At 43.1% G+C, this 27,477-nt stretch overlaps 1 protein-coding gene across 17 annotated transcripts in view; it reads left to right on the forward strand.

The window, feature by feature from the left end:
• The window catches only part of LOC127448476 (microtubule-associated protein 2-like), a 205,174-nt gene that overhangs the window by 129,387 nt on the left and 48,310 nt on the right, over positions 1-27,477 (forward strand). For 6 of the 17 annotated variants that reach the window (XM_051711021.1, XM_051711020.1, XM_051711026.1 and 3 more), the window contains 3 exons: positions 17,764-17,880; positions 20,580-20,654; positions 22,756-22,971. In XM_051711021.1, coding sequence (XP_051566981.1) covers positions 17,764-17,880; positions 20,580-20,654; positions 22,756-22,971 — 408 coding nt within the window. Of the gene's footprint in view, positions 1-8,701; positions 8,769-17,763; positions 17,881-20,579; positions 20,655-22,755; positions 22,972-27,477 lie in introns of those variants that run through there. The other 11 variants (XM_051711029.1, XM_051711030.1, XM_051711035.1 and 8 more) reach the window with 6 other exon arrangements.

The raw sequence follows: 27,477 nt of genomic DNA on the forward strand, positions 1-27,477 counted from the left end.
TGTGTTAACATCGCTCATATGTTTCTCAACTCGCTGTTGTAAATCACTTTGAGCCAGAAGAACAACCTGCTTCTTTTGCATGGGTCTGTGTGTTTAATTAAAGATTCCAAGCATTTCATCACTGAGTTCTGTATTAGGGATGGGACATCGATGGTCGTTTAGTTGTCCAGCAACAGACGAGTCAGTTAGTGAGGCAGTAAAGAGTAGTTCAGTGGTTCTCAATTGGTTCTTTGTGACCGCAAGGAAAAAAGAATGCTAAATGAAAATAATAAAGTGCAACTGACAATATAATTACTGTATGCATATATAGGATGCTAAAATTAATAGGCTTTTCTTATTTCTTGTCTGTGGCAAATTCAACTGTCTTCTGATTAAAGCTAGACAAATTAGGCTGATGCCAACCTGGACAGGTTGCGTGACATGCCCTTATCCTCAAACCATGTACAAAATAATGCAAGGTGAAAGGAAATATAATGCAAATTTCATAAAATTCAGTTGCAACGAGATTAAACGTGGTTAGTGGTGAAAACATGTTTTGTGTAGTGAATTATTGGCTAACTGATTTATTTTGTTTTTATTATTAATTTTATACCATTGTTTATATAAAAATAATAAATAACAGTAATGTTATTTATATTATATTATATTACATTACATTATATTATTTAATATATAATTTTTATTAATAATAATATATATTTTTATTTACTTATGTGTTATGAACAGTTTTGGTTAGTTTCTTTCTTATACTGTATATATTTTCTAGTTTTGATATTTTAGCAGCTGCGCTTTAATAAATGTGCTGAAAGCTTGCTGTGCTTTAGCTGTTAGATCGTTTGCACTGTAAATTCCCTCTTGGGAAAAAGTTGCATTGTTTCACTGATGGGGCAACCATACACATTTGACATGCAGACAGACATCTTTGGCCATTGCATCGCATTTTGGTCTGTATTTTGATCGATTTTTGGAAAAATTTTATTCTGTGCTGATGTGAGCTAAACTGCCCAATTGTAAAAAGAGGGTCTGATGATGTGCTCTTTAGCAGCTGCAGAGAAAGACCTTGCCCACAAATAGCTTCTCTAACTCTATGTCTCACTGGTGGGGAGATTTCTGAACCAAAGGGGCGTGGATTAGACTGCTACACAAGAGCCCTTCAGACACACAAGAGGTGCTAGACCGTAATGCTGTCTGCATGACATATGACATTGCTTTGCATTAGGAATGGGAGACTTTACAAGCACAAAGAGATTGCGTGCTGTGGCAGTCGTTGGCTTGAATTAAAGGGGCTGTACTGAAAAATGTTGCAACTTGGAAGATGCAAACTTCTCTATGTAAGACTTACTGCTCTGCGTTTTCTGTAGTTGTACTATGACCAAGTTATTAAAGATTTGGGTTGGTAACTGAAAGGTTGTAGGTTCAAACGCTACCTTCCACATTATCGATATACTGTATCACCATTCTGCACTGAAAAAAAGCACTAAAAGTGATAACTCACCAATGAAAATGCTGTCACACTTCACTCACCCTCATGTTGGTCCAACCTGTAATACTTACTTTCTACTAAGGAACACAAAAGGAGATGTTAGTAACAATGACAGTCACCATTCACTTTCATTGTTTGGATAAAAAGATGCAATAAAAGTGAATAGTGACCTAGGCTGTCAGTCCCTTACAATCTTCTCTTGTGTTTCATGGAAGAAAATAAATTATGCTTTTTTCTGGTCACAAATATATTAAGATAAAAATATATATATATATTTTTATTGAAAATTGATGGAGCAACATAATTTGTGTGAAAAGACATAATAACCGAAAGTTGTTTTGATTAAAAGGCAGTTTTTAAAAAAAGGTGGTGAGGGAGCCTTTTACCCCACACTTGGGGTAAAAGACCCCCAGGGGGGTTAAAGTGATATTGTGTAGATACCGGGGCAATAGTTATAGTGCGAAATTTTGTCAACGAATGCAAATAATTTTGAGACAGCAAGATTATTTTTTGAGTAACAAATTAAGATAATACTTATTCAGGGGCCTGGGTAGCTCAGCAAGTAAAGACGCTGACTACCACACATGGAGTCACAAGTTCAAATCCAGGGCATGCTGAGTGAATCCATTCAGGCTTCCTAAGCAACCAGTTGGCCCGGTTGCTAGGGTTGGTAGAGTCATGTTGGGTTAACCTCCTCGTGGTTGCTATAATGTGTGGGGTGCGTGGTGAGTTGTGCGTGGATGCCGAGGAGAATAGTGTGAGCCTTCACACGTGCTAGGTCTCCGCGGTAATGCGCTCAACAAGTCACGTGATAAGATGTGTGGATTGACGGTCTCAGATGCGGAGGCAACTGAGATTCATCCTCCACCACCCAGATTGAGGCGAGTCACTACACCACCATGAGGACTTAGAGCGCATTGGGAATTGGGCATTCCAAATTGGGGAGAAAAGGGGATAAAAAAAATAAAATAAAATAATACTTATTCAAAATAACAACTTCAGAAAAGGTTTACCATTTTCTGTTAATTTCAAACACATTTGACATTTTATTACATCTCAAGTATTCTATAAACAAATTAATCTCCATTATGATTGGATGAGTCAGTGTGAGCCCACTTTGAAACATTTTCATAACAAATATATCTGCCCCACTTAAAAAAACAAACAAACAATGCATTTAATAGGGGCCTTTAGCCCTTGCAACAGGTTTTTTTTTATTAATTTTTTTTTACCCCAAATAAACAATTATTGAAAAAAAATGTATTTAATGACCTTAAACAAAACTGCAAATGATAAATAAGTATTTAGTCTCAAAGGAAATGTTAATTACAGGGATTTCCATGAGCTCCATACATTTACAGCTATACTGTACATATACAAAATCTCATGAATCAGGAAATTTTTTGCAGTGCATAGTAACAAACGTCATGGTTACTGGTGTAACCTCCGTTCCCTGATGGAGGGAATGAGACGTTGGTGTCGATGTAGTGACACTAGGGGTCACTCTTGGGAGCCCGAGACACCTCTGGTCTTTGATAAAAGGCCAATGAAAGTTGGCGAGTGGTATTTGCATGCCACTCCCCCGGACATACGGGTATAAAAGGAGCTGGTATGCAACCACTCAATCAGGTTTTACGCTGAGGAGCCGATATAAGGTCCGGCCATTTCAGCGGGTAGTTCAGCGTTGTGGCAGGAGGGACCAACGTCTCGTTCCCTCCATCAGGGAACGGAGGTTACACCAGTAACCATGACGTTCCCTATCTGTCACTCACTCGACGTTGGTGTCGATGTAGTGACACTAGGGGTCCCTATACAAAACGCCACAAGGCTGAACGGTGTTACGTGAACTGGCGGTGTGTGGTGGGCAGACTTGCTGTGTGCCTCATAGCCAGCACACCAGGTCGACACGTAACCTCCCCCAACACAGTTATGAGTGTCGAACGGCCCTTTTTGGGCACAAGTCGACTACCCAAAGATAGAGACAGGCTTAACCCAGTCGTGGCCACTTCTCCCCTTCTCTTTTTCCACTCCCTAAAAAAGAAGGGGGATTATCCGACTGGGCCGCCAGGTCTAATCGGGGGGTGTCCCTCCCAAGGGGAGGACACCACGGAGACCACACCTCGCCCCAAGAGGGGGGGATATTTTTAAGTGGAAAAATACGTCACATGGTCTTTCCAACCATGTGGAGAGCCTTCAAGGTAGATCCTGCCCAATGGAGGAGGAGTTACTACAAACATGGAGACTGGGGCAGAGGGGCTTTGCCCAAGGAAGACGCAGTTTGCCAGCAGGGAAACAAACTAGAGGAAGATATAGATCGCATGGGGTTTTGCCTTACAGGGAACCACCACATGCAGAGCACCTACCCCAGAACAGGGCTCTTAGTTAGCGCGTGTACTGGGCCAGCAGTGAGTCTCTCCGAAAACTTGACTGCCACAGGGCTCGGAGGAAGTCAACCAGGGAACAAATTTTTTGAACACTACTGGGAATTAACGGCACACATCTTCAGCTCAAAAGGAGGTGGAAGGGCTATGTGCAAGCGATACACCCGGCTGGCTATCCCGGGCTTATCCGCTTGTGTTGCGTGCCACTACCTGGGACTAAACCGGTTCCACCCGGAGGTTGTAGAACCTTGCAAAGGTGTTGGGTGTTGCCCAGCCCACTGCTCTGCAAATGTCTGTTAGAGAGGCACCTCTGGCCAGGACCCAAGTAGCCGCTACACCACGGGTAGAATGGGCTCGTAGCCCTACCGGGGGCGGCATGTTTTGGTCGAGATATACCATGGTTATGGCGTCAACGAGCCAGTGGGTGATCCTCTGCTTGGAGACAGCGCTTCCTTTCCACTGTGCACCAAAGCAGACAAAGAGCTGCTCAGAGACTCTAAAGCTCTGCGTGCGATCCAAATAGATGCGTAAAGCACGCACCGGACACAGCAATGACAGGGCTGGGTCTGCCTCCTCCAGGGGCAGCGCTTGCAGGTTCACCACCTGGTCCCTAAAAGGAGTGGTGGGAACCTTGGGCACATAGCCCGGTCAGGGTCTCAGGATCACATGAGAATAGCCCGGACCAAACTACAGGCACGTTTCACTGACAGAGAACGCTTGCAGGTCACCTACCCTCTTGATGGAAGTGAGCGCAGTCAGGAGGGCAGTCTTCAAGGAGAGTGTCTTAAGCTCGGCTGACTGCAAAGGCTCAAAGGGGGCTCTCTGTAGACCCTGAAGAACTACGGAGAGATCACCTGAGGGAACGAGGGGCAGTCTGGAGGGATTCATCCTCCTGGCACCTCTTAGGAACCTGATGATCAGGTCGTGCTTCCCTAAGGACTTACCATCAACTGCGTCGTGGTGTGCTGCTATGGCAGCAACGAACACCTTTAAGGTGGAAGGGGACAGCCTCCCTTCCAGCCTCTCCTGCAGGAAGGAAAGCACTGATCTGACTGCGCATCTCTGGGGGTCTTCGTGTCGAGAAGAACACCACTTAGCGAATAGACACCACTTAAAGGCATACAGGCGCCTCATAGAGGGGGCCCTAGCCTGAGTGATCGTGTCTACCACCGTGGGTGGTAGGCCACTTAGGTCTTCCGCGTCCCGTCCAGGAACCAGACATGGAGATTCCAGAGGTCTGGGCGCGGGTGCCAGAGGGCGCCCCGTCCCTGAGAAAGAAGGTCCTTCCTCAGGGGAATTTGCCAGATGGGAGCTGTCGCGAGGAGCGTGAGGTCTGAGAACCACGTCTGGGTGGGCCAGTAGGGTGCTACCAGGATGACCTGCTCCTCGTCCTCCCTGACCTTGCACAGGGTCTGTGCAAGCAGGCTCACTGGGGGAAACGCATATTTGCGAATGCCAGGGGGCCAGATGTGTGCCAGCGTGTCTATGCCGAGGGGAGCCTCGGTGAGGGCGTACCAGAGTGGGCAGTGGGAGGATTCTTGGGAGGTGAACAGGTCCACCTGTGCCCGACCGAATCGATTCCAAATCAGCTGGACCACCTGAGGGTGGAGTCTCCACTCTCCCCTGAGGGAAACCTGCCGTGACAGCGCATCCGCTGTAGTGTTGAGGTTGCCCGGGATGTGAGTGGCTCGCAGCGACTTGAGGTGCTGCCGACTCCGGAGGAGGAGATGGCGGGCGAGTTGTGACATACAGCGAGAGCGCAGACTGCCTTAGTGGTTGACATATGCTACCGCTGCCGTGCTGTCCGTCCGAACTAGCACGTGCTTGACCTGGATCAACGGCTGGAACCTCCGCAGGGCGAGCAGAATTGCCAGTAACTCGAGGCAGTTGATGTGCCAACGCAGTTGCGGACCCGTCCAGAGGCCGGCGGCTGCGTGCCTGTTGCAAAAAGTGCCCCAGCCCATTTTGGAGGCGTCTGTCGTGACCATAACGCGCCTGGAGACCAGTTCTAGAGGAACACCTGCCCGTAGAAATGAGAAGTTGGTCCAAGGGCTGAAAAGACGGTGACAGACCGACGTAATGGCCATGCGGTGTGTCCCGTGGTGCCATGCCCGTCTCGGGACTCGAGTCTGGAGCCAGTGCTGAAGCGGCCTCATATGCATCAACCCGAGCCACCGCCGAGGATGCCATATGCCCCAGACGCCTTCAAACAGGCCAGCACCGACTGGGCGCACTCGTTCGTAAGGTGCGCCGTCAAGGAGACTGAGTCCAACTCCAAACCGAGAAAAGAGATGCTCTGAACCGAGAGGAGCTTGCTCTTTTCCCAGTTGACCCGAAGTCCTAGTCGGCTGAGGTGTGAGAGCACCAGGTCCCTGTGTGCGCATAACCCGTCTCGAGAGTGAGCCAAGATTAGCCAGTCGTCGAGATAGTTGAGAATGCGAATGCCCACCTCCCTTAACGGGGCAAGGGCAGCCTCTGCGATCTTTGTAAAGACACAAGGAGACAGGGACAGGCCGAAAGGGAGGACTTTGTACTGATACACCTGACTGTTGAACATGTACCACTAGAAGGGTCTGTGTCGAGGAAGGATCGAGACGTGAAAGTACGCATCCTTCAGTTCTACTGCCGCGAACCAATCTTAATGCCGGACGCTCGCTTGAATGTGTCTTTGCGTCAGCATCTTGAACGGGAGTCTGTGTAAAGCCCAGTTCAGTACTCACATGTCCAAGATTGGCCGCAACCCACCGCCTTTTTTCGGTACGATGAAGTAGGGGCTGTAAAACCCTTTCTTCATCTCGGCTGGAGGGACAGGTTCTATCGCGCACTTCCATAGGAGGGTAGCAATCTCCGCGTGCGGGGTAACAGCGTTTCCCTTGAACAAGGTGAAGTGAATACCGCTGAAACTGGGCGGGCGCCTGGTGAACTGAATCGCGTAGCCGAGTCGGACGGTCCGGACCAGCCACTGTGATGGATTGGGAAGCGCAAGCCATGCGTCCAAATTCCGTGCGAGGGGGACCAAGGGGACAACGTCGTCGGACGTACCGGCAGGTGGGGCCTTGCGGCGGGGCGGAGCGCGAGGTGCCACAGCACGTCGTGGCCGTGCTGAGTCTAGGGACATCGAAGCACTTACCTGGCTCCTTGTGACCACCCCCGGAACAGCCTGGGATGGGGGAGGAAGAGGCCTGTCCTCGTGACCTATGGAGACTGTCACATCGGGGGCGGATGTGTGCCACAGCTAATCCTGCAAGGAAAAACCCGTGGACGGTAGTCGTGATGACGACCGTGCACACTGGGTATGTGACCTAGGGAAGGAGGAAACCGCTCTTTTTCTAAACTGTTGGGTACTGCAGCCACTTTGGCATGCGGCAAAATCAAACAAAAAGGCAACAAAAAATTCTCCACCCGGCCCTCCACCGGGGGATGAAGTGGTCTTCCTACCAGCTCCAGATGAGTGGGTTTCTACGACCCTGGGTCGCCCGTCTCAGGGGCGCTTTGACGACCTCCGTGGGTTCTTAGCGGCCGACTGTGAGACGGGTGGCATCTGCTTCCTGTGGTGGGCTCCACGCCGGGGCCGGGCCGAAGGGGCGGGCTGCGGCAGAGCCGGTGCAGGGGGACGCCCTTGGCGACGAGCAGACGGGGTGCGGGATCTTGAGCCGCGCCAGGGCAGGATGTGCCAGATTGCTTCCATCTGCTGCTTTACCGTCGAGAACTGCTGGGCAAAGTCCTCAACAGTGTCGCTGAATAGGCCAGCCTGGGAAATGGGGGCGATTTTCTTACGAAAGCAAGCCGCGACCGCAACGTTGCCATGGTCATGTTCTCGCAGTGAGAACATGAACCATTCATAAACGCTGCCTCCGTGTGGGTCGCACCCAGACACGAAGGACAGCGATCATGACCATCCAAACTTGAGAGAAACGACCACAACCAGGAATAATACACGATCGGAAAGGCGTCTTTAGAAAGACGTATCTTTAAAAAGACGTTCCGTGTGTGCGCTCTTTTAGAGAAATATAATCTTTTAGAGGGGAAAAACGCTCTTTCAGAAGATATACTCTCTAGTTTTTCTGCCGAAGTGCCCAGGGGCGTTCTCTGCAGTGCACCAGTGCAGAGGAGGGAGAAGCTGCTGAAATGCGCCATCAGATCCAGCAGAGGTGAACGAACAGTGCTGTTCAGCTCAATGAGCATGACCGTTTGGCTCCGAAGAGAAAATCTGAATGAGTGGTTGCATACCAGCTCCTTTTATACCCGTATGTCCGGGGGAGTGGCATGCAAATACCACTCGCCAATTTTCACTGGCCTTTTATCAAAGACCAGAGGTGTCTCGGGCTCCCAAGAGTGACCCCTAGTGTCACTACATCGACACCAACGTCGAGTGAGTGACAGATAGGGAACAGATGTTTAGAAAAGTTCTGTGGCAGTTTTTGATGCTATTAAGTGTTTTGGGAGAAAATAAAATCAATGGAGCCTTTAGCCCCATTGTACCCTACAGGTTTAGAACAACATGAGGGTGAGCAAATGATGACAGAATTTTCATTCGTGAGTGAACTGTCCATTTAAACCTTGACTGCATCATCTACTTTGGACAAAGGCATAATCAAAAATTTGTCATCTATATACATTCATGACGAGTCTAGAGAAAGCATGTGATGGCAGCACAGATGCATATGGCTGTGTGTCACTCACATAGCAAGGGCAGCAAAAGCGCAGTATGCTGGGAGACCATTCAGATTGGGCCCAGGCTGTTTGTTGCTGTGGCAACAGCTCTTTGGCGGGGGAGTCCTGGCATGGAGGACCAACCTTCCCCCCTCCTTTCTCCCGGCTTGTTTTGGCAGGCACACACGACTAAGAGTGCACAGAGAAGCAGTTGCCTCTAGACAACCAGACCACAGACACTGCACTTTTTGGTAAGAGCTATGTTTTTTTTTTTTTTTTTTTTTTTTTTAATGGGTTGGATAGTCCTCTCTAGGTTTAAGTGGCATCACAAAAATAGGAGGCTGTTAGCATATTTGGTTTAGTCAGGTAATACAGATTGTGTTTATATTGTTGCATAAATGTGCACTTGCTAGACGTTTACTGATGTACCAACGCATGCAAATAGATTTCCATTCCTGTAGCTCAACTGATGCTGGCAACACCTTAGTCAGGGGTTTGATTCTCAGGGAACACACAATCTAACAAAATGTATTATGGGCTACAAAGGTAAAACACAGTAAATGGCTTAAAAATGACTTGCTTTAAATGTGGATGTTGAAGTTACTGAAACTTTATGCAATATGTTTTTCTGAGCACAGCTGAGTCAAAACCGTATATTTTGACAAAATATGTAGTTACTGCATATTGCCTTTGTGCAGCTGTATCGCTTAAGTGCACTGTAATTCACTTACTTGGATAAGCATCTGTCAAATGTAAATCTGACTTTGATTTTAAACCTCCTGCTTAAGGTGGAAAACGTCTCTCCATGGGAATAATGCATAATGTATTCTTCACCTGTCTTTGTGTTATTTTTGGAGTATTTACTGTACTTCATATTTGTTCTGATATCTCAGTGATGCAAGCTTTTGTGTGCTGGTGGCAGTCCCATTTGATCAGCAGTCCAAGCACATCTCAAGTAGATGGGTGTGGACAGGCAAAGAGGGAGAGAGGGGGGTTGCTGGGTGTAGTTGTTGTGGTAGACATACAGACTTAGTTGTCAGACACAAAGACAGTGATGGACTGGCCAGGTTTGCCTTGAAAGGGAATCTGGATTGACACCACATTACAGAAATGGCAAACGATGAAGATGGCAGTCAAGGAGAGAGAGAAATCATATATCTATTTGAAAACAGAAGAAAGAGGGCTGGTCATATACTGTATTTACTGTAATGTTTTTTTATATTTATTTTTTTATATTGAGCAATATATATATATATATATATATAATTAATCAGTTCTCTCTCTCTCTCTCTCTGGGCATGTTCATAGTCCATGCCTCCCTGTTGAGTCATTCAGTAGTTGGCTGTGCAGATCAGCTTGTGTAATTTGTTATTGCAAATTTGTCATTTCATAGCAAATATTCATTTCCAGGAAGTTCTAAATTATATAATTTTTCAGATCAGTAAATGCCTCTCCTGAAGATAAACTCTTAAAGGGATATTTTCCCCTAAATAAAAATTCTGTCATTATTTACTCATCACTTTTGTTCCAAACCACCAACACTTTCTTTCTTTCTTGGAACTAAAATGAAGAACTTCTGAAGTGTCTTTATGCAGCTTATTCCATACAAGAACAGCGCCTATTGACAGCAGCTATTAAGCTCCAAAAAGCACAAAAAACACAGTAAAAGCACTATAAAAATAGTCCAACTGTAACTTCCGGTAAATTCCAAACCTTTTGATGTTTTTTTTTTGTTTTTTTGCCGCTTGAAAGCTATGGTCACTGAACTTTTGTTGTATGGAAACATCATGGTTACTTGTGTAACCTCCGTTCCCTGGAGGGAACAAGATGTTGTGTCGATGTAGTGACACTAGGGGTCACTCTTGGGAGCCCGAGACACCTCTGGTCTTTGATAAAAGGCCAATGAAAATTGGCAAGTGGTATTTGCATGCCACTCCCCCAGACATACGGGTATAAAAGGAGCTTGTATGCAACCACTCATTAAGGTTTTATGCTGAGGAGCCGATATAAGGTCCGGCCATTTCAGTGGGTAGTTCAGCGTTGTGGCAGGAGGGACACAATGTCTCGTTCCCTCCATCAGGGAATGGAGGTTACACAAGTAACCATGAAGTTCCCTATCTGTCACTCACTCAAAGTTGTGTCGATGTAGTGACACTAGGGGTCCCTATAAGAAATGCCACAGCTGGCTGAAAAATGTTACGTGAACTGGCGGTATGTGGTTGGCAGACTACTGTCTGCCTCATAGCCAGCACACCAGGTCGACACGTAACCTCCCACAACATAGTTATGAGTGTCGAACGGCCCTTTGGGGACAAGTTGACTACCCAAAAGATAGTGACAGGCTAACCCAGTCGTGGCCTCTTTTCTCCTTCTCTTTTTCCACTCCCTTAAAAAAGAAGGGGGATTATCTGACTGGGCCGCCAGGTCTAGTCGGGGGGTGTCCCTCCCAAGGGGAAGACACAGCGGAGACCACACCTCCAACCATGTGGAGAGCCTTCAAGGTAGATCCTACCCAATGGGGGAGGAGTTACTGCAAACATGGAGACTGGGGCAGAGGGGTCTGCCCAAGGAAGACGCAGTTTGCCAACAGGGAAACTGATTAGCGGAAGATATATATCGCATGGGGTTAGCCTTACAGGGAACTGCCACATGCGGAGCACCTTCCTCAGAACAGGACTCTTAGTTAGCACGTGTACTGGGCCGGCAGTGAGTCTCTCCGAAAACTCGATTGCCACAGGGCTCGGAGGAAGTCAACCAGGGAACAAAGCTTGTGAACACTACTGGGAATTAATGCCGCAAGTCTTCAGCTCAAAAGGATGTGGAAGGCGCTATGTGCAAGCGATACACCTGGCCGGCTATCTCAGGCTTATCCGCTTGTGTTGCGTGCCACTACCTGGGACGAAACCGGGACTCGAAATCGGGACTCGAGTCTGAAGCCAGTGCTGAAGTGGTCTCATATGCATCAACCCGAGCGGGGTGGCTACCGCCGAGGATGCCGTATGCCCCAGGAGCCTCTGAAAAAGTTTCAGTGGAACCGCTGTTTTCTGTTTGAACGCCTTCAAACAGGCCAGCACCGACTGGGTGCGCTCGTTCGTAAGGCGCGCCATCAAAGAGACTGAGTCCAGCTCCAAACCGAGAAAATAGATGCTCTGAACCGGGAGGAGCTTGTTCTTTTCCCAGTTGACCCAAAGCCCTAGTCGGCTGAGGTGTGAGAGCACAAAGTCCCTGTGTGCGCACAACATGTCTCGAGAGTGAGCTAGGATTAGCCAGTCATGAGATAGTTGAGAATGCGAATTCTGCAACCTTCGTGAAGACGTGAGGAGACAGGGACAGGCCGAAAGGGAGGACTTTGTACTGATACACCTGAACCTCGAATGCAAACCGCAGGAAGGGTCTGTGTCGAGGAAGGATCGAGACGTGGAAGTACGCATTCTTCAGGTCTACCACCACCAACCAATATTGATGCCGGACGCTCGCCAGAATGCGTTTTTGCATCAGCATCTTGAACGGAAGTCTGTGTAATTCCCGGTTCAGTACTCGCATGTCCAAGATTGGCCGCAACCTGCCGCCATTTTTTGGTACGATGAAGTAGGGGCTGTAAAGCCCCTTCTTCATCTCGGCTGGAGGGACAGGTTCTATCGTGCCCTTCCGTAGGAGGGTAGCGATCTCCGCGCGCAAGGTAACAGCGTTTTCGTCCTTGACCAAGGTGAAGTGAATACTGCTGAACCTGGGCGGGCGCCTGGTGAACTGAATCGCGTAGCCGAGTCGTACGGTCCGGATCAGCCATCGCGACGGATTGGAAAGCGCAAGCCACGCATCCAAGTTCCGCGCAAGGGGGACCAAGCGGACAACATCATTGGACATACTGGCAGGTGGGGCCTCGCGGCGGGGTGGAGCTCGAGGTGCCACACCACGTCGTGGCCATGCTGAGTCTAGGGACATCGACGCACTTACCTGGCTAATTGTGACCACCCCCGGAACAGCCTGGGACGGGGGAGGAGGAGGCCTGTCCTCGTAACCCATGGAGACTGCTACATCAGGGGCGGCTGTGTGCCATAGCTGGGCGCTCAGGGGTGGAAAGATCACCACTGGAGCGCCAGTCCTGCAAGGAAAAACCCGTGGACGGTAGTCATGATGACGACCATGCACACCGGGTATGTGACCCAGGGAGGAAGGAAACTGCTCTTTTGCTGAACTGTTGGGTACCGCAGCCACTTGGGCATGTGGCGAAATCAAACAAAAAGGCAACAAAAGATTTTCCACCCAGCCCTCCACCGGGGGATGGAGTGGTCTTCTTACCAGCTCCAGGTGAGTGGGTTTGTTTGTCCCGTCTCAGGGGCGCTTTGACGACCTCCATGGGTTCTTAGCCGCTGACTGTGAGACGTGTGGCGTCTGCTTACTTTGGTGGGCTCCACGCCGGGGCCGGGCCGAAGGGGTGGGCTGCGGCGGAGCTGGTGCAGTCACCGCAGGGGGATGCCCTTGGCGATGAGCAGACATGGTGCGGGATCTTGAGCCGTGCCGGGGCAGGATGTGCCGGATAGCCTCCGTCTGCTGCTTCACCGCCGAGAACTGCTGGGCAAAGCCCTCGACGGTGTCGCCGAATTAAGTGTGATCAAATCTCAATTCAACATGATTTTAGTGTTATAAAATCTCTGGGGTTATAGGCTTTTAGCAGCGTTATATCATCATGACAACATAACGGTAGATATATTTTCATACTGATAAGCTTATTAAGCAATTTTATCACTCTTAAATCATGTTAACAGGTATAATGTTTACATCTTGTGGCTCTACTTTTTAAATGGTGTGTATTGTAACGTTTTTGCACTGGCCGAATTAGCTTCCATTATAAATGTCTTTAAAACCACGGGAAGTATGGGTGTCAAAATTATTTACTGTGCTAATTAACGTTATGCCACAAATGCTGTCAATTGAGCTTAACTTGTATTGAACCCGTGAAAGTGCGCAAGAAAACAAAAGTGATAAAGCCCATCATGCAGTCTGTTTGCACTGGAGAGAGAGAGTGGGAGTAGCAAATGGCCCTAATCACTTTGCATTTCTTCAGAAAGCTTTGACGTAAGAGTCGCTGGGGCTGTTTATCTCCTGGTGCTAATGTGTCTGTCTCATGTTGAGCACATGTTAGCTGATCATTGATGTGTACTAGGATTAAATTGAAAGGTCTCACCTTTTTCTTACATGTTAAACTCTTAAAGGGATACTTCATCCAAAAATCATCTGTTGTTCCAAACCAGTATGATTTTCTTTGTTCCGTGAAACACAAAAGGCTTGTAGTCACGATCTTTTCCAACCACCCGCTATGGGTGGCCATTACAATGCTAACCAGATCTGTCTCTCGTTTAATATTGTACGATTGATAGCACCAAAATTAAAGCTCTACATTTCTGATGTGCTGTGCATGGCGTGTATGGCTTAAAGAGCTGAGGGATACTTTTAATAGAGCTGTTTTAAATCGAAATCTATCCCTGGACAAGTGTTGCCAGCCAATCCGTGGGCTGGATATAGCCTGCTGGTTAATCTGTTGCAGTAACTACTCATACCTCCCCAATCTGCTGTTACCATGACAATTTACTCTCTCAAAGTGCTGCCAATTTTCTTGCCATTTTGAGCTTTTTCTCTTTTCTTGTGTTTTGTGTAATATTCACTGAGTTTAAATCAATACCCACTGAAGAGACAGAGTTAAAACTGAATTACACTGAAGCAGTGGTGGGTTCGAGTCCACCTTAGTCATGTCTGAGTCAAGTCAGAGTCTTTAAACATTCGAGTCTGAGTTGAGTCCAGAAGGGGCCGAGTCGGACTCAAGACCGAGTCCATAACAGGCTGAGTCTGAGTCCGAATGAATCTGTTCATGAATCTGAATAAAAATTCAGGCTTATTTTAAACTTCACAACTAAGAAAAACTATTTGTCAATATAAATTTAACAAAAACACCTCTGTTGCATTTTATATATACATTTTATGATTAGTATCCTGCTGAACAGACTTCAAAGTGGTTTCAGAATGAAAGCATATGCTTTTGGTGTATGAAGACAAAATTTCCTTCAGCACAATTCTTATTGAGTTCTGTTGACATTTCAATTATTTGTTGCTTTTTCCCCTCCACTCAAACATAGACTAAAGAAAGTGAAAGCTGCTTTAGTCATTACAACCAAGGTTTTATGTTTCGAATTTTAATTTAGTTTTTATTTCTACTTCATTTTCAATTTGTCAATTCAATTTCATTTAGTTTTATTTAAAATAATCCCTATCTAAAGAAATAATAAACTATACTGAGATTTCTTTCTGAATCGTTTTTCTCTGTCTGCCAAGTGATTTAGGAAAATACATTACATACAAATGAGTCAACACAGAAGTAATTAGCACTCGATGAGAAGTCTCACAATTTGACTGCAAATGCTACATCCAAAAACACTGGAAAAGCCCACTGATAATATTAGGGCCATGTTATCACAGACATGATTTTCTAGTTAATTTGCGGGAAAGCACACAATGCAGGACAGTTCTGTGTGCTGCTCGTGTACCTAAATCCCTGATGTGTCTGTGTGCGTCTCGCAGCAGCTGCCGCAGAAGATAAAAAATAATAATAATTGATATTAGCTTGAGCGGCAGCCATGTTGGTCTGCAATCAGTCTGAAATCTTTAAATACCAACCAAAGAAAATTTAATTGAGCTCTTCTTTAACCGCAAAAACATGGAGAATAATAATTTTGAGTCATAAAGTTAACAGAATTGTCCTTCAAAAGTGTCAGAGATGTAGGCTAAAAAAAGGTGTGCATAAGTTACCGAGTTGTTTACAATAAAAATAAAATAATATAAACATTTAAAATACAAATGTCATAACCAACAAAACTTCTCGTAACATGAAGTTTAGCTTCATACACAACTCTATACAAAAATAATACATTTATTTTATAGTCTATAATTAAATTATAAACAAAACATTTCACTGCCCAAAAATATCCTAATATTTTACTGGGCATGGTTGAATGTTGTGAATGGTGGACAAATGCTGTAAAAGAATGTATTTTAAGCAGCTTGTCAATGCTTTGAAAATATTCGATCAATAATAAATAGGTGCTGTTGGGGGCCTGGGTAGCTCAGTGGTAAAGACACTGGCTACCACCCCTGGAGTTCACTAGTTCAAATCCCAGGGTGTGCTGAGTGATTCCAGCCAGGTCTCCTAAGCAACCAAGTTGGCCTGGTTGCTAGGGAGGGTAGAGTCACATGGGGTAATCTCCTCGTGGTTGCTATAATGTGGTTCTCGATAGGGTGCGTGGTGAGTTGAGCGTGGTTGCCACAGTGGATGGTTTGAAGCCTCCACACACACTATGTCTTCGTGGCAACACGCTCAACAAGCCACATGATAAGATGCGTGGGTTGACAGTCTGAGATGCGGAGGCAACTGGGATTCATCCTCCGTAACCTGGACCACAAGGACTTAAAAAGCACATTGGGAATTGGGCATTCCAAATTGGGAGAAAAAGGGGAAAAATTAAAAAAATAAATAGGTGCTGTTTATCTGTTTAGAGTTCCTGTCTGCTTTAACAATAACGCTTTTTTCCCAGAGTATTTAAAAAGTTACACAGTTAATTCATCAAGCTATTATGGACCAGTTCAAGCTGACAACACTGCGTGGACCACAAGAGACTACAGAAGCCTACATGTGTAGATACATTATGCCTGAAAAGACTTAATATCCAATATTAATGCTAGTTTTATGTATTTTTATTTCAATATGCTGTTTTAGTAAACTGTGAGAGACATGATGTGGGTGACTTGACTCAATGAAGTTCTTGATTTTAAGTTTTGAACCACGATGAAACCGCAATGCGAGCACCACCTTGGCTGTAGTTGTCAGGTCCCGTGTCATGTGAAACTGTCTTATTTAGTTTCTATTACACTGGATACGTACTCATCTTTATATTTTCGTCATGCCAGCCACCTAGGTAGTCAGTGTTATACAGTAGTCTCTGTAGTAACGTTCAAGCATATTGGTTGACTGATGAGTGTGCCTGTGCATGTGCATATGTGTGTGTGCGCGTTTGTTGAACACAGTGAAACAACTCTGGCTATGTCTACGATGTCAGGGGCTAATACAGCTGTATGCAGACAGAGATGTGTTCATTAATTTCTGTTTTGTTATTTATTTATTTTTTTCATTGCATCACAAATGTCATGGACTCGGCTGGACTCTGAAAAAAAAAAAAAAAAAATCCCAAAGGCTCGAGTCAGAGTCAAGTCAGAGTAAAAATGCAACCGAGTCCATTATAAGTCCAAGTCATTAAAATTGGACTCGTGACTCAAATCAGAGATCAAACGCGAGTACCCCAACTCTACATTGAAGCCTCAAATTAATTTTATTTGCTGTAGAATTGTATTTAATAATTTATTAGGAGCAGCTCTAGAGACTTTGAAGGGCTCATATCATGAGAAATTAAGTTTTCGTTGATGTTTTGAGATGCAACAGTATGTTGAACAATGAAATCTTACTGTAACTTTCACAGTTTTCGTTAACTTCTTCCTAGTCCGTACAGACTAAAAGCTAAACTGCTAAAGTGTCTCATTCTGAACTTCCACAACAAACATTTGAACACATGAGTAAATGACCGCTTACATTTACATGGCAATGCAGCCTATTTGGTGTTCAGAAAAATGGTTCACCTTGCTGATGTAAGATCTAAACTGCAGATTTGGTTGGGAGATTTGGTGTCCGAATTAAGGCCATATGCTGGTTATGTTGAAGACTTACAATAACTATGTTGCATTGTACATTTGTAACACATCTTCTGTAGGTTCATTTGGTTTATTTAGCCAAATAAGATATAAAACGTAGGCTACAACAGCGTCATGTAGGTGGTGAAGCCTCTGAGATGTCTCTCATATTGTTTCATACCCATTTAACATTTATTATTAACACCAATAAAGACCTTAATTGTGTGTGTGGGCTACCATGCGTGCACATCTTTTTTGTTTTCATTGTGCGATGCAATCTCTGTCTCATTGGTTCAGATCTCAGTATAGCCCAGCCCCTTTTTTTGAGGACTGCAAGGATTTATTGAGTATAAAGTGGTTAAAGTATGATGAACAAAAATGGAGACATCCTATCTGGATTGATTTACTTTTGAAAGTGTGCTGTTCTGTGTACAGGCATGTGTGAGTATTTGCTCGTTTGTGGATATGTGAATATTTGCCTGTGTGTGTTGATGCATGTGTGTATGTGTTGCACAGAGCAAGTGTCAGCGCGGATCGTGCAGGAAGTTACGGCTGAAGCGGTAGCAGTACTAAAGGGAGAGCAGGAGCAGCATCCGGACACTGCCGTCAGGCTGCCCTCAGGTAGGAAGGCAGGTGAGCACCCTGGGATACTGGAGGTTTGGCCATGCTCAGACCTGCTAAGGAATATTCCAGGTTCAATACAAATGAAGCTCGATCGACAGCACGTGTAGCTAAATGCTGATTACCATAAATAAATAAACTACTTCATTTTTTACTTGAAAAAAAGGAAAAATCTTAGTTACAGTAGGGAATTTAGGATGGAAGTGAATGGGGCCAATCCATAAACTCTAAAATATACATCATCTCAAAAGTATAGCCACAAGATTTATACATTGTATGTGTTAACATGATTTTAGTGTGATTAAATCACTTACATTATATGTGTAAAGTTATATCCAAAATTACAACTTCTTTGCCATGCAATAAAAGTCAGATATGGGTAGCTGACTTGAAAAACTTTTGGGAAAGTTGACATTCTGTGGTATGACAGGCTGTACTCCCTCTAAAATTATTCTGAACATCATTTAGTTAATTATTTTATAATTGTATTATTCATGCAGCTTTTTACGGTCTCATATTAATTGAGACAACATGGAATATTTGTGCTTTTAAAATAGCATTTGTTACACTGTAAAATGGACTGCTGAATGCATGATGTATTTAAAAATGAACAGTTACATTACCACAGAAATTCACTTTCCCTTATACATTTTTATTAATTTTTATCTTTATGTGACAAAAACCCATAAATATCTTATGCCAGTTATGTTGGCCATCAACCCCCTACTCTCTAGATATTGGTATTGGCATTAAAAACCATATCTGTTTACCAGTAGTCACTAGTTTATGTGTTGCGTTCATAACTTACAAGCAGTTCTCTGGAGCAGAACACTATGGATTTTGCATAGACCATTAGTACCAGCACTGTACCATTTTCATAAAAAGATCTGTAATGTGTTTTTGCTGTTCTACCTCTATGGTATGTGATCAGCATTGCCATTCTGTCTGTCCGTTCCTTAGTTTGTTTGTGTGTGTGATCTTATCAAAGCTGTGGAGAGAGTCACCAGGGCACTTTATTTGTTTCATAATGACACATTCGCCCTGACAGCAGGCCTGTTCCAGCTCCTCTCTGCTTGGGTTCTGCACCCACCCTGCCCCTGGCTATCTGTGTGTGTGCCAACATAGGGCAAAGGTGGTCAGACTTAGGGTGAGCCTTGAGTGCTCTCTCTCTCTCCCCCTCTCCTATGGTTGGCTGGCAACATGGTAAAATGTGGTGGTCTTTGTTTTCTTTCTGGTTTCTGTGGTTGTGCTTCATGTCTTTTGTGATAGTAATTTAATTTTGTCTTTCATGGTTTTCATGTTTTTTTCTAAGCTTTCTTGGTTTTGAAAACAGAAACTCTGTGTTTCATTAGTAAGTGTGTTGCTTTTGTGACTTGAGTTTTTTTTACTGTAACCAGTGACTATTATAAATACATAAACTGTGCATTATTCATGACATTTAAGGTTGTGAATGTATGCAACCTCTTAGTAGACAACTGATCATAATTCACATTCACATAATTTACAAGAAGACAGAATCAGTTTGAACTCAGTTGTTGCTTGTTCATTTATTGGCAGCATGACGTAATGTAATTTCCTTCCACATTTTTGTTTGAACACATTAAGTCAAAAGTACAAAGTGCTCTCAAAGTCAAAGTTGTTTATTTGTCACATACACACATACAGTAGTGCATAGGCCAGAGGACCAATTAGTGAACTGTGGTAAAGATCCAGATCTAATTCCATCTAGACCATCAATAATTTATATATATATATATATATATATATATATATATATATATATATATATATACACACACACACTGTATAACATGAGAAATATGTGGCTGAGAGTTTCCACCAAAATAACTTGTACTTGTTCTGCTGTAATTAGTCAGCAAAAGTAGATAATGATTTCTGCACTCACATGCTTGATGTTGAGTAGCTCTGTCAGAAGAGATCAGAGGATTAGAGATAGCAAAATTCAGCATACCAATCCTGAGCGTAACCTGCTCAGCATATTCTTAGAAATAACACACACACATTTACACATACACAAAACCTTGCATTTTGGGAGATTGCACATGCACATGTACAATCTCCACCATTCTCTGGTGTCCCTATGTAAGATATTATTAGCTTATTGCATTTTAAAAAACAACATTAGTCCCTTCATGAACCAAATTTTTCCCTTGTGAAGACATTGCTACCAGGTTTCATTTTTCTTGTTTGGACATTTATAGATATTTTGCTTCCACAACATTAGAAAACATGTCACATTAGAGCTATGGGCTAGCACACATGCTTTGACAAATTTAACAGTGGTGTCCATGTAGCCAATGCAAGTTTGAGTCTGGTTTGCGTAATTTCCGTCCACATTCACTCCTCTTTTCCTCATAATTTCCTGTAATATCTACACAATCCTTACCAAGAGTTGCAAAATGTCTCAGTTCCAACACCTAGTGAGCTGGCTTGCTGTCTGCTTCCTACATAGGCAGCTGCCTTCTAAGGTGGAATGGAATGATTTAATGCAAACAATTGGTAATGCAATAGTATGGTACCAAAATATAAAGAAGTAAATTGGTTATCTTTTTTTGTAGGAACATACCAGTAATGCCTTAATGCTCCTTATGTAGGCAGCTCATGTATTTGGAACAGAGCCACAGTGAGACACCCAAAATTTATTTAACATTATCTTGATCTATTCCTCTACTTCTGTTGTTTGTCTGCAGTGGAGGACTCTGCAAACCTGCCACCCTCTCCTCCTCCGTCCCCAGCAGCAGAGCATTTCGGGCCTTTGGAGCAAGGTAAGGTCATACTTCACTCTGTGAGTGAGTGAGTGTGTGTGGAGAGAGGTGAGGTGAGAAACACACTGAAAGAGCTTGAAAACCTTTTTTTTTTTTTCACGAGTTTTTTTGGTCACCCTCTGAACCTGGCTCAAATGAGGGTGTATTATCTGGGATGCCTGCTAATCCTGCCCCTTCCAGGCTGATTTCACCCATGCCCAGTCGATCTGTGGGGCTGGTCCAGAGACTGATGGAGTTGTGTTTGCAGGATGAACTTTGCCTCTTTCGTTGACATCATTCAAGTCAGCCTCCTATTCCTCCTCTTCATCCAGCATCTCTAGCTCTTAAACATGGCCTCATCTTCATCATCCTAACTCCGGGAGCTTATCTTGATCAAAAGCCCAACATCAAAGAGACCCCACCCTCTTCCTATCCTCCTAATCAATCAAACTCAACCCCTCCTTATGCCCCACCCAATCATGGATATTGACTCCACCCTGCATGTTAGCCCTCGCACCTTAAACTGAATGCTGCTCTCTCAACTACAGCCAACTTGCTAATGTTTCTGCTGATGCCAGCCTGTTGCTGAAACCGTGTAGCATTCAGGTTGCTCATCCTCTCTCTAAAGCCCCTTTGGAGATCTGTGAATTGCTCCAAACCTCTCTCAGTTCCTCTGTGCATCCCTGTCTTTAGATTTGCACATTGTTTTGTAGGTGCTGTTGATGTTGTGGGCTTGTGCTCGTTTGTTGTTTTGACTGTGTCTGTCTCTACTGCCTGTGGTAGGTCAATGCCATGCTCAGATTACTCTCTACAGATACAAAACTAAACAGTGTCATTAGCACTTATTCAACCATTAACAGTCTTCAGGAGGAAATACAACGATCACATATTTACACAATCCTTAGGAAGACACTTTGTCAATGTGAAGACAAAACTCTTTCATTTCTTAAAGGTGACAGTTGTATAGCAAAAGTAGTGTAATATCAGTGCAGTAACATTAATGGAATAAAGTTTGCCGCAGCTAGAGCAACTACCAATAGATTGGGTTTATGTCAAGATGCTCTTGATGGTGCACTTGACTTTATCCTGTTTAACTGAAAAAAATATTTTACACAAGTTAAATGATTTGTAAAAGCCTTATTATGTTGACTCTAATTAAACACTTCATAATGGTACTTTAGACAATTACAATGGCTTCCTGTTAAAAATCTGGTCATGGCATAGCACCGCTACAGTCACACATTGTGTTTCTTGACACTGTGTCTGTGTTGTGTGTGTATTTCTTTTTTTTCATACACATATTCCTTTTTTGTTTTATTTCTCACCATCTTTTTTTTAAGCTCTTTTTTCTATGTTCTCTCACACTTTCTCTCTTTCTCTCCCTCTTCCCTTCCCTTCTCAATGTCACCTTTAGCATATCCTGATTCACCTTTTTACTTTCACTTGTGTTTCCTACTTCCTACCTTACTTGCTACAGCATTTCTAGCTTCCTTCTTCATCTTCCTTTTCACTTTCTCGTTCTTTTCATCTTCTTTTTCCTTTTATGCTTTCCCTTTCTCTTTCTTTTCCTCTTTTTTCTTCTTCCTTCTCTCTCTTCATACTCCCTTTCCTCTTTCCCTTCCTCTTTCCTTTTCCTTACTTTTCTCTCTTCCTCTTCCTCTTTCCTCTACTCTTTCATTTTTCTTCTCTCTCTTCCTCTTTCCCTTCCTCTTTCATTTCTTCTACTCTTTCCTTTTCCTTCTCTTTCTTTCTCTTCCTCTTCCTCTTTTCCTTTCTCTTTCTTTTCCTCTTCCTTCTCTCTCTTCCCTTTTCTCTTTCTTTTCCTCTTCTCTTTCTTTTCCTCTTCTCTTTCTTTTTCCTCTTCCCTGTCTATCTTCCTCTTCCATGACCTCTTGTTTCCCTCTCTTCATCCTCCCTTTCCTATTTCCCTTCCTGTTTCTTTTCCTCTTCCTTTTCCTGTTTTTCTCTTTATTTTCCTCTTCTCTTTCTTTTAAATCTTCCTTCTCTCTATTCCTATTTCCCTTCTTGTTTCTTTTCCTCTTCCTTTTCTTCTCTGTCTCTTTGTTTCTCTGTTTCTTTGTCCAGATTTCCCTGCAGTTCTTTTCCTTGTGTCTATTTGTAGATGTAGGGGATGAGGAGGAAGCAGGTCCTCTCCGCCGCTTCCAAAATTCTCGCGAGAGGTGCAAGTTCCTCGCCCCCTCCATCTCAGTGTCTGTGCCTGAGGATGACCCGTACCACTCTGATGAGGAATACTATGAGCACCCTTTATTCAGCCCAGAGTGGACGTGCTCTGGCTCTCGCCCCCCAGGGCAAGCCGCTGCGTTTAGACAGATCGAAGGTGAACCACGCATGGTTCCTGTCTGCCATTTTCTCCTTCCCTCCTTCTTCCCCCTCTTCCTTTCTCTTTCAGTCCTCTTCTGTCTTTGGCTAAGCATCAACACCTCTCTCTCTCACTTGTCCGCATCTTCCAGGCTTTTGTCTCTGTTGTGTCGTACCCATTCCAAAGCGTGTCTTGTGGGGGTGGTTACTGTTTTTATACCTTGTTAGTACATTCCAGTTGCAAGTGATTTGGATTTCATGAAACTTTGATGCCATGCAGTACAAGGCACAAGCATTGCTTTTATGCAAAATCCCTACAGCTATGAAGTTACTCAGTTAAAGGAGGAAAAACACTGGTTCTGAAAATGAAATCCGAATGGCTTGCACCATCAGCAGGACATTTGTGCATGCCTTGCACATTTACTCCTTTGCCTGTTTGCTGTGTTCTTGTCTCTACATCTGTCTGCCTGTATATGAGCCTCTCTGTCCATCTGTATTTTTGAATGTCACTTCATCAGGCCTGAAAACGTACCCATGTGTCTGTAACCTACCCAACTCAACAGGCCCCTCCCATTTCTCCAGCCTGCTGATGTACACATGCTGTAGATTACAGGAGGACTTTCAGCTCTTCATATGATTGCCCCCACACAGCCACACACACTTGCATACAAGTGTACATAGTCATCAGAATCTCTGACCTTAATGAATCAGTCAAGAAAGGTTAATCTCTTACTGTACCAAAATTACTACTCTGTGGGTTGTGTTTCCCATTTAATTAGGGTTGGGAATCAAGAAAAAGTCTGATTCATGAATTATTGATTCTTATGAGTTGGTTTTGATTAATTGATCAAAAAGACCCAAAATGAATCGACCTACAAATGACTTGTAGTTGTCTCTGTACTTTAAAGGAACAGTTTACACAAAAATGAAAATGTTGTCATTTACACAACTAATTTACTCAATTTGTGTTGTTTAGTGCTATAAAATAAGTTGTATCGTGAACACACATGCTACTATGAAAAAGTTTCTCATACACCAATAAACATGCAACAGATGATTTAAAAAGAAAAATAAATTCCCACAAAATCTTTTTGAATGCCTTCATAATTTTTGAATGTGATGCACTAATCGTATGGAGTACTTTTATGATATTTTTGGGTCCCTTTTTTATGCATTTTTCAAGTAAGGAACTATCCACTGCAACTGACTAAGATATTCATTGTGTTCTGCATAAGAAAGAAAATCATATAAGTTTGGAATGACATGAGGGTAATTGTCACAGAATTTTCCTTTTTGGGTGAACCATTCCTTAAAGCTGGGGTAGGAGAAATATCTTACGCCACCTTTAAATCAATGTACTGATTGGCTGTCCATACAACAATGTATTGTTAAGAATGCACATTCAGAACAGAGTTTAATTGGTGTGGGAGGTGCCACTTCAAAAGTACTAAAAGAATCTTTCATGGAATCGTTAGGGAAGAGTAGTCATTAAATTCCTTAGAATTCCCATTCCTTCATTTGACATGAGTTTACTGGCCCTTTGTCCCACTCTCCCTCTTTTAATCTCTCTTCTCTCTCATCTCTCCTTCCACTACAGCACCCTGCTGAGATTGCCATATCTTGCCTGGCTTCCAGCAGTGTCAGTTCCCTTTCCCTCGCTCTCATAAGCTGCAGTCACACTTTGTTCTGAGCAGGATCTCCAGTTTCATTTTCATTCTTATGTCTCAGAAATGCTGTTGCGCCACTCATTTGGTCTCAGTGACAATGCAAATGTACAAAGCATTGTGAAGTGTGTTGTGTGCAAGTAATGTTTTTCATGTTCAAGACTAAAATTGAACAAAGAAGCAGCTGATATGGAGCACTTGACAAATGTTGAAATATTTTTTTGGGGGGGGATTGTGAGAAAAGAACAGGATACTGTGGCCCCAAAAAGTATTTCTGGACACTTAAGCCACACTTACAAGTGATGATATTGCATGAAAAAATAAACCAAATTACTCTTTTTTAAAAAAGGGAAAAAACAAAAAAAACACCTGTCTAGGGTGAGGATGCATTTTGTGTTTAAGCATAAAGCTTAAAAAACAATGTCTTCAATACCAGACAGAAACAAACTCTTTACAAAGGTTTATTTTCAAAAGTTTGGAAGCACAGATCTCTTCAGGAGGATGCAAGGCCAAAATAACAAATCAAAATAAAGTACACCCAATCTTAAGTTATTAACTAACCTGTCTAACCAAAAACAGAGGAAAAAGTTGGTAACAAAAAAATGGCACTCCCTCCCTACAGCTTCCCAAATTAAAGTTGTGACTGTAATATTCACAAATATACAATTTGTGAGAAAAAAAAAAAAAAAAAAAAAAAAAACCAAATGACAAAATAAACTCTAAAGTCTATAATAAGCTCACTAACTAAGTTCAACAATAACAACTCTTCAACAGCAATTTGGGTTTTGCAGCAATTTGAGATTAACAACAAGAAAGGTACACTTCCCTTCACAACAACAGCCCTCAACTAATACCCAAACAACAACTCAGACAGCAACTCTTTTGCACCTCCTTTGTTCTCCCTTTTATCTTCCTCCAAATCCAGGTTCCTGTGTCATCAACCAATCAAAGGACATAGGTGATAATTAGGGGGAGAAGCTCCTGAACTGGGGGAGGAGAATCAATCATTCAGGCACCAAGAGAGAGAGAGAGAGAGAGAGAGAGAGAGAGAGAGAGAGAGAGAGAATTTGAATTTTAAAAATACTTTTATTACAATTCATTCTTCAATTATACCACACATACTCCCCCCCCCCCCAAAAAAAAAATAAAATAAAATAAAAATAATAATAATAAAAAAATAATAATAATTAGATAAATTGTGCAAAATAAAGTTCATCATCAACGACAAAGCACAATGCCCCCCATGACACCAAATGTCTTCAAATGTTGCTAAACAAGCAATAGTTTTATAAAAACGAAAATCAGTTTGCAGTCTTGACTTTATCATAGCTGTTACAACACTGAAATCATGATATTGTTCAACTTTGTCTTTTCTGGTCATATATATTGCCATTTTAGCTTTGCCTGAAACAAAATTTAACAACTGACATTCCCTCTGTCGTCTCTGTGTATACTTAAAACCATAAATAAAAATTTGCATTGAGAATTCTTCATTAAAGCACTTAAACAGTTCTTGTAAGACATCAAACAAAGGTTTAAGTCTACAACAGTACATAAAAGCACGAAAGACAGTCTCTCTCTAAGAACAAAAAGGGCATTCTTGATTAACATCTGGGTTCAACACAGATATAAAAGCATTTACAGCAATAATACAATGTAAAATTCTCCACTGTAAATCTCAATTTCTTTAGTTAGTGGTGGCTTATGAAGAGCTCTCCATTGTGGTTTTACTTCTTTGTTCAGACCTAGAACAGTACGCCAGTAAGGTGAATCAACTTTTCTGTCTAATGCTTTCTTATTGAAATATTTTACACATGACTTATATAGCTTCTTACCATTAGCTTCCTTAAAATCCATATCCATTACATTATCTGACTCCAAGAAAATTCCAACATATTCATCTAAATTAGGTGATATCAGCGACTTTGGAAAACAGTCTTTATCATTAGGAGTACGTTTTCCAACACAATATTCTCTAAGCATATTTTGTTCCTCTATTGCAAGAAAAATATGTAACTTTTGCAGTGCAGTGCTGCCACTTTATCCACTTCTCCAAAGTCTGGTCCTGTCAAACTGATTATATGACCAAGAGTTGTTATTTTGGCATTAATAAAAGCTTCAGTCAATGAAACACATGTACCAGTTAAATCTAATCTTGCACCATACTCCAGATGTTCTTTAAGAAGCCAATATAAGAATGTTGTGTTACTTGTCCTTTGAAATTGAAAAAGGTTCCAGACTTTAAAAAGGTTCCGGTAAAATACAGGAAATTTTGCTGTGTTGAAAGTTCCAGAGTTCATTAAAACAGTGATTTGTCCAAGCTCAGACCTTCAACAGACTTTAAAATAGCACTGGCCACTGGTCTCCAACTTATGAACTCTGGTCCTGTCAAAAAAACCTTGTATAAATTGTGCTCAGAAGGTTGTAGTTCTGCTCTGCAAATTCACAAGTCCTTGTCCACCTTCCTCTTTTGATAGATACGGAACATTATGAGTAACCCAGTGCATTTTGTCCCATAAGAAGTCTATAAGCATTGATTGAATTTTTCAAAGTAAAAGTGGTGGTGGGTCAATGCAAGTAAGCCGATGCCACAGGGAGGAAGCGACAAGATTATTAATAATAAGGGTTCGGCTCCTATAAGACAATGTTGGATTAATCCATTTCCATTTATCTAGACGGCCTTTCAGCCTTTCAAATATCCCTTCCCAGTTCTTTGACTGAAAAGTTTCATCACCCAAATAAACTCCTAAATATCTGAAACCCTTTCTTGTCCATATCAGTCCATCTGGAAGTTTAGGGACCCCAGCTGTCCACTTCCCCACCAGGACTGCTTCACTCTTGGCTCAATTGATTTTTGCAGC

This window comes from Myxocyprinus asiaticus, chromosome 11 (genome assembly GCF_019703515.2).
Source record: "Myxocyprinus asiaticus isolate MX2 ecotype Aquarium Trade chromosome 11, UBuf_Myxa_2, whole genome shotgun sequence".
Taxonomy (NCBI): Eukaryota; Metazoa; Chordata; class Actinopteri; order Cypriniformes; family Catostomidae; genus Myxocyprinus; species Myxocyprinus asiaticus.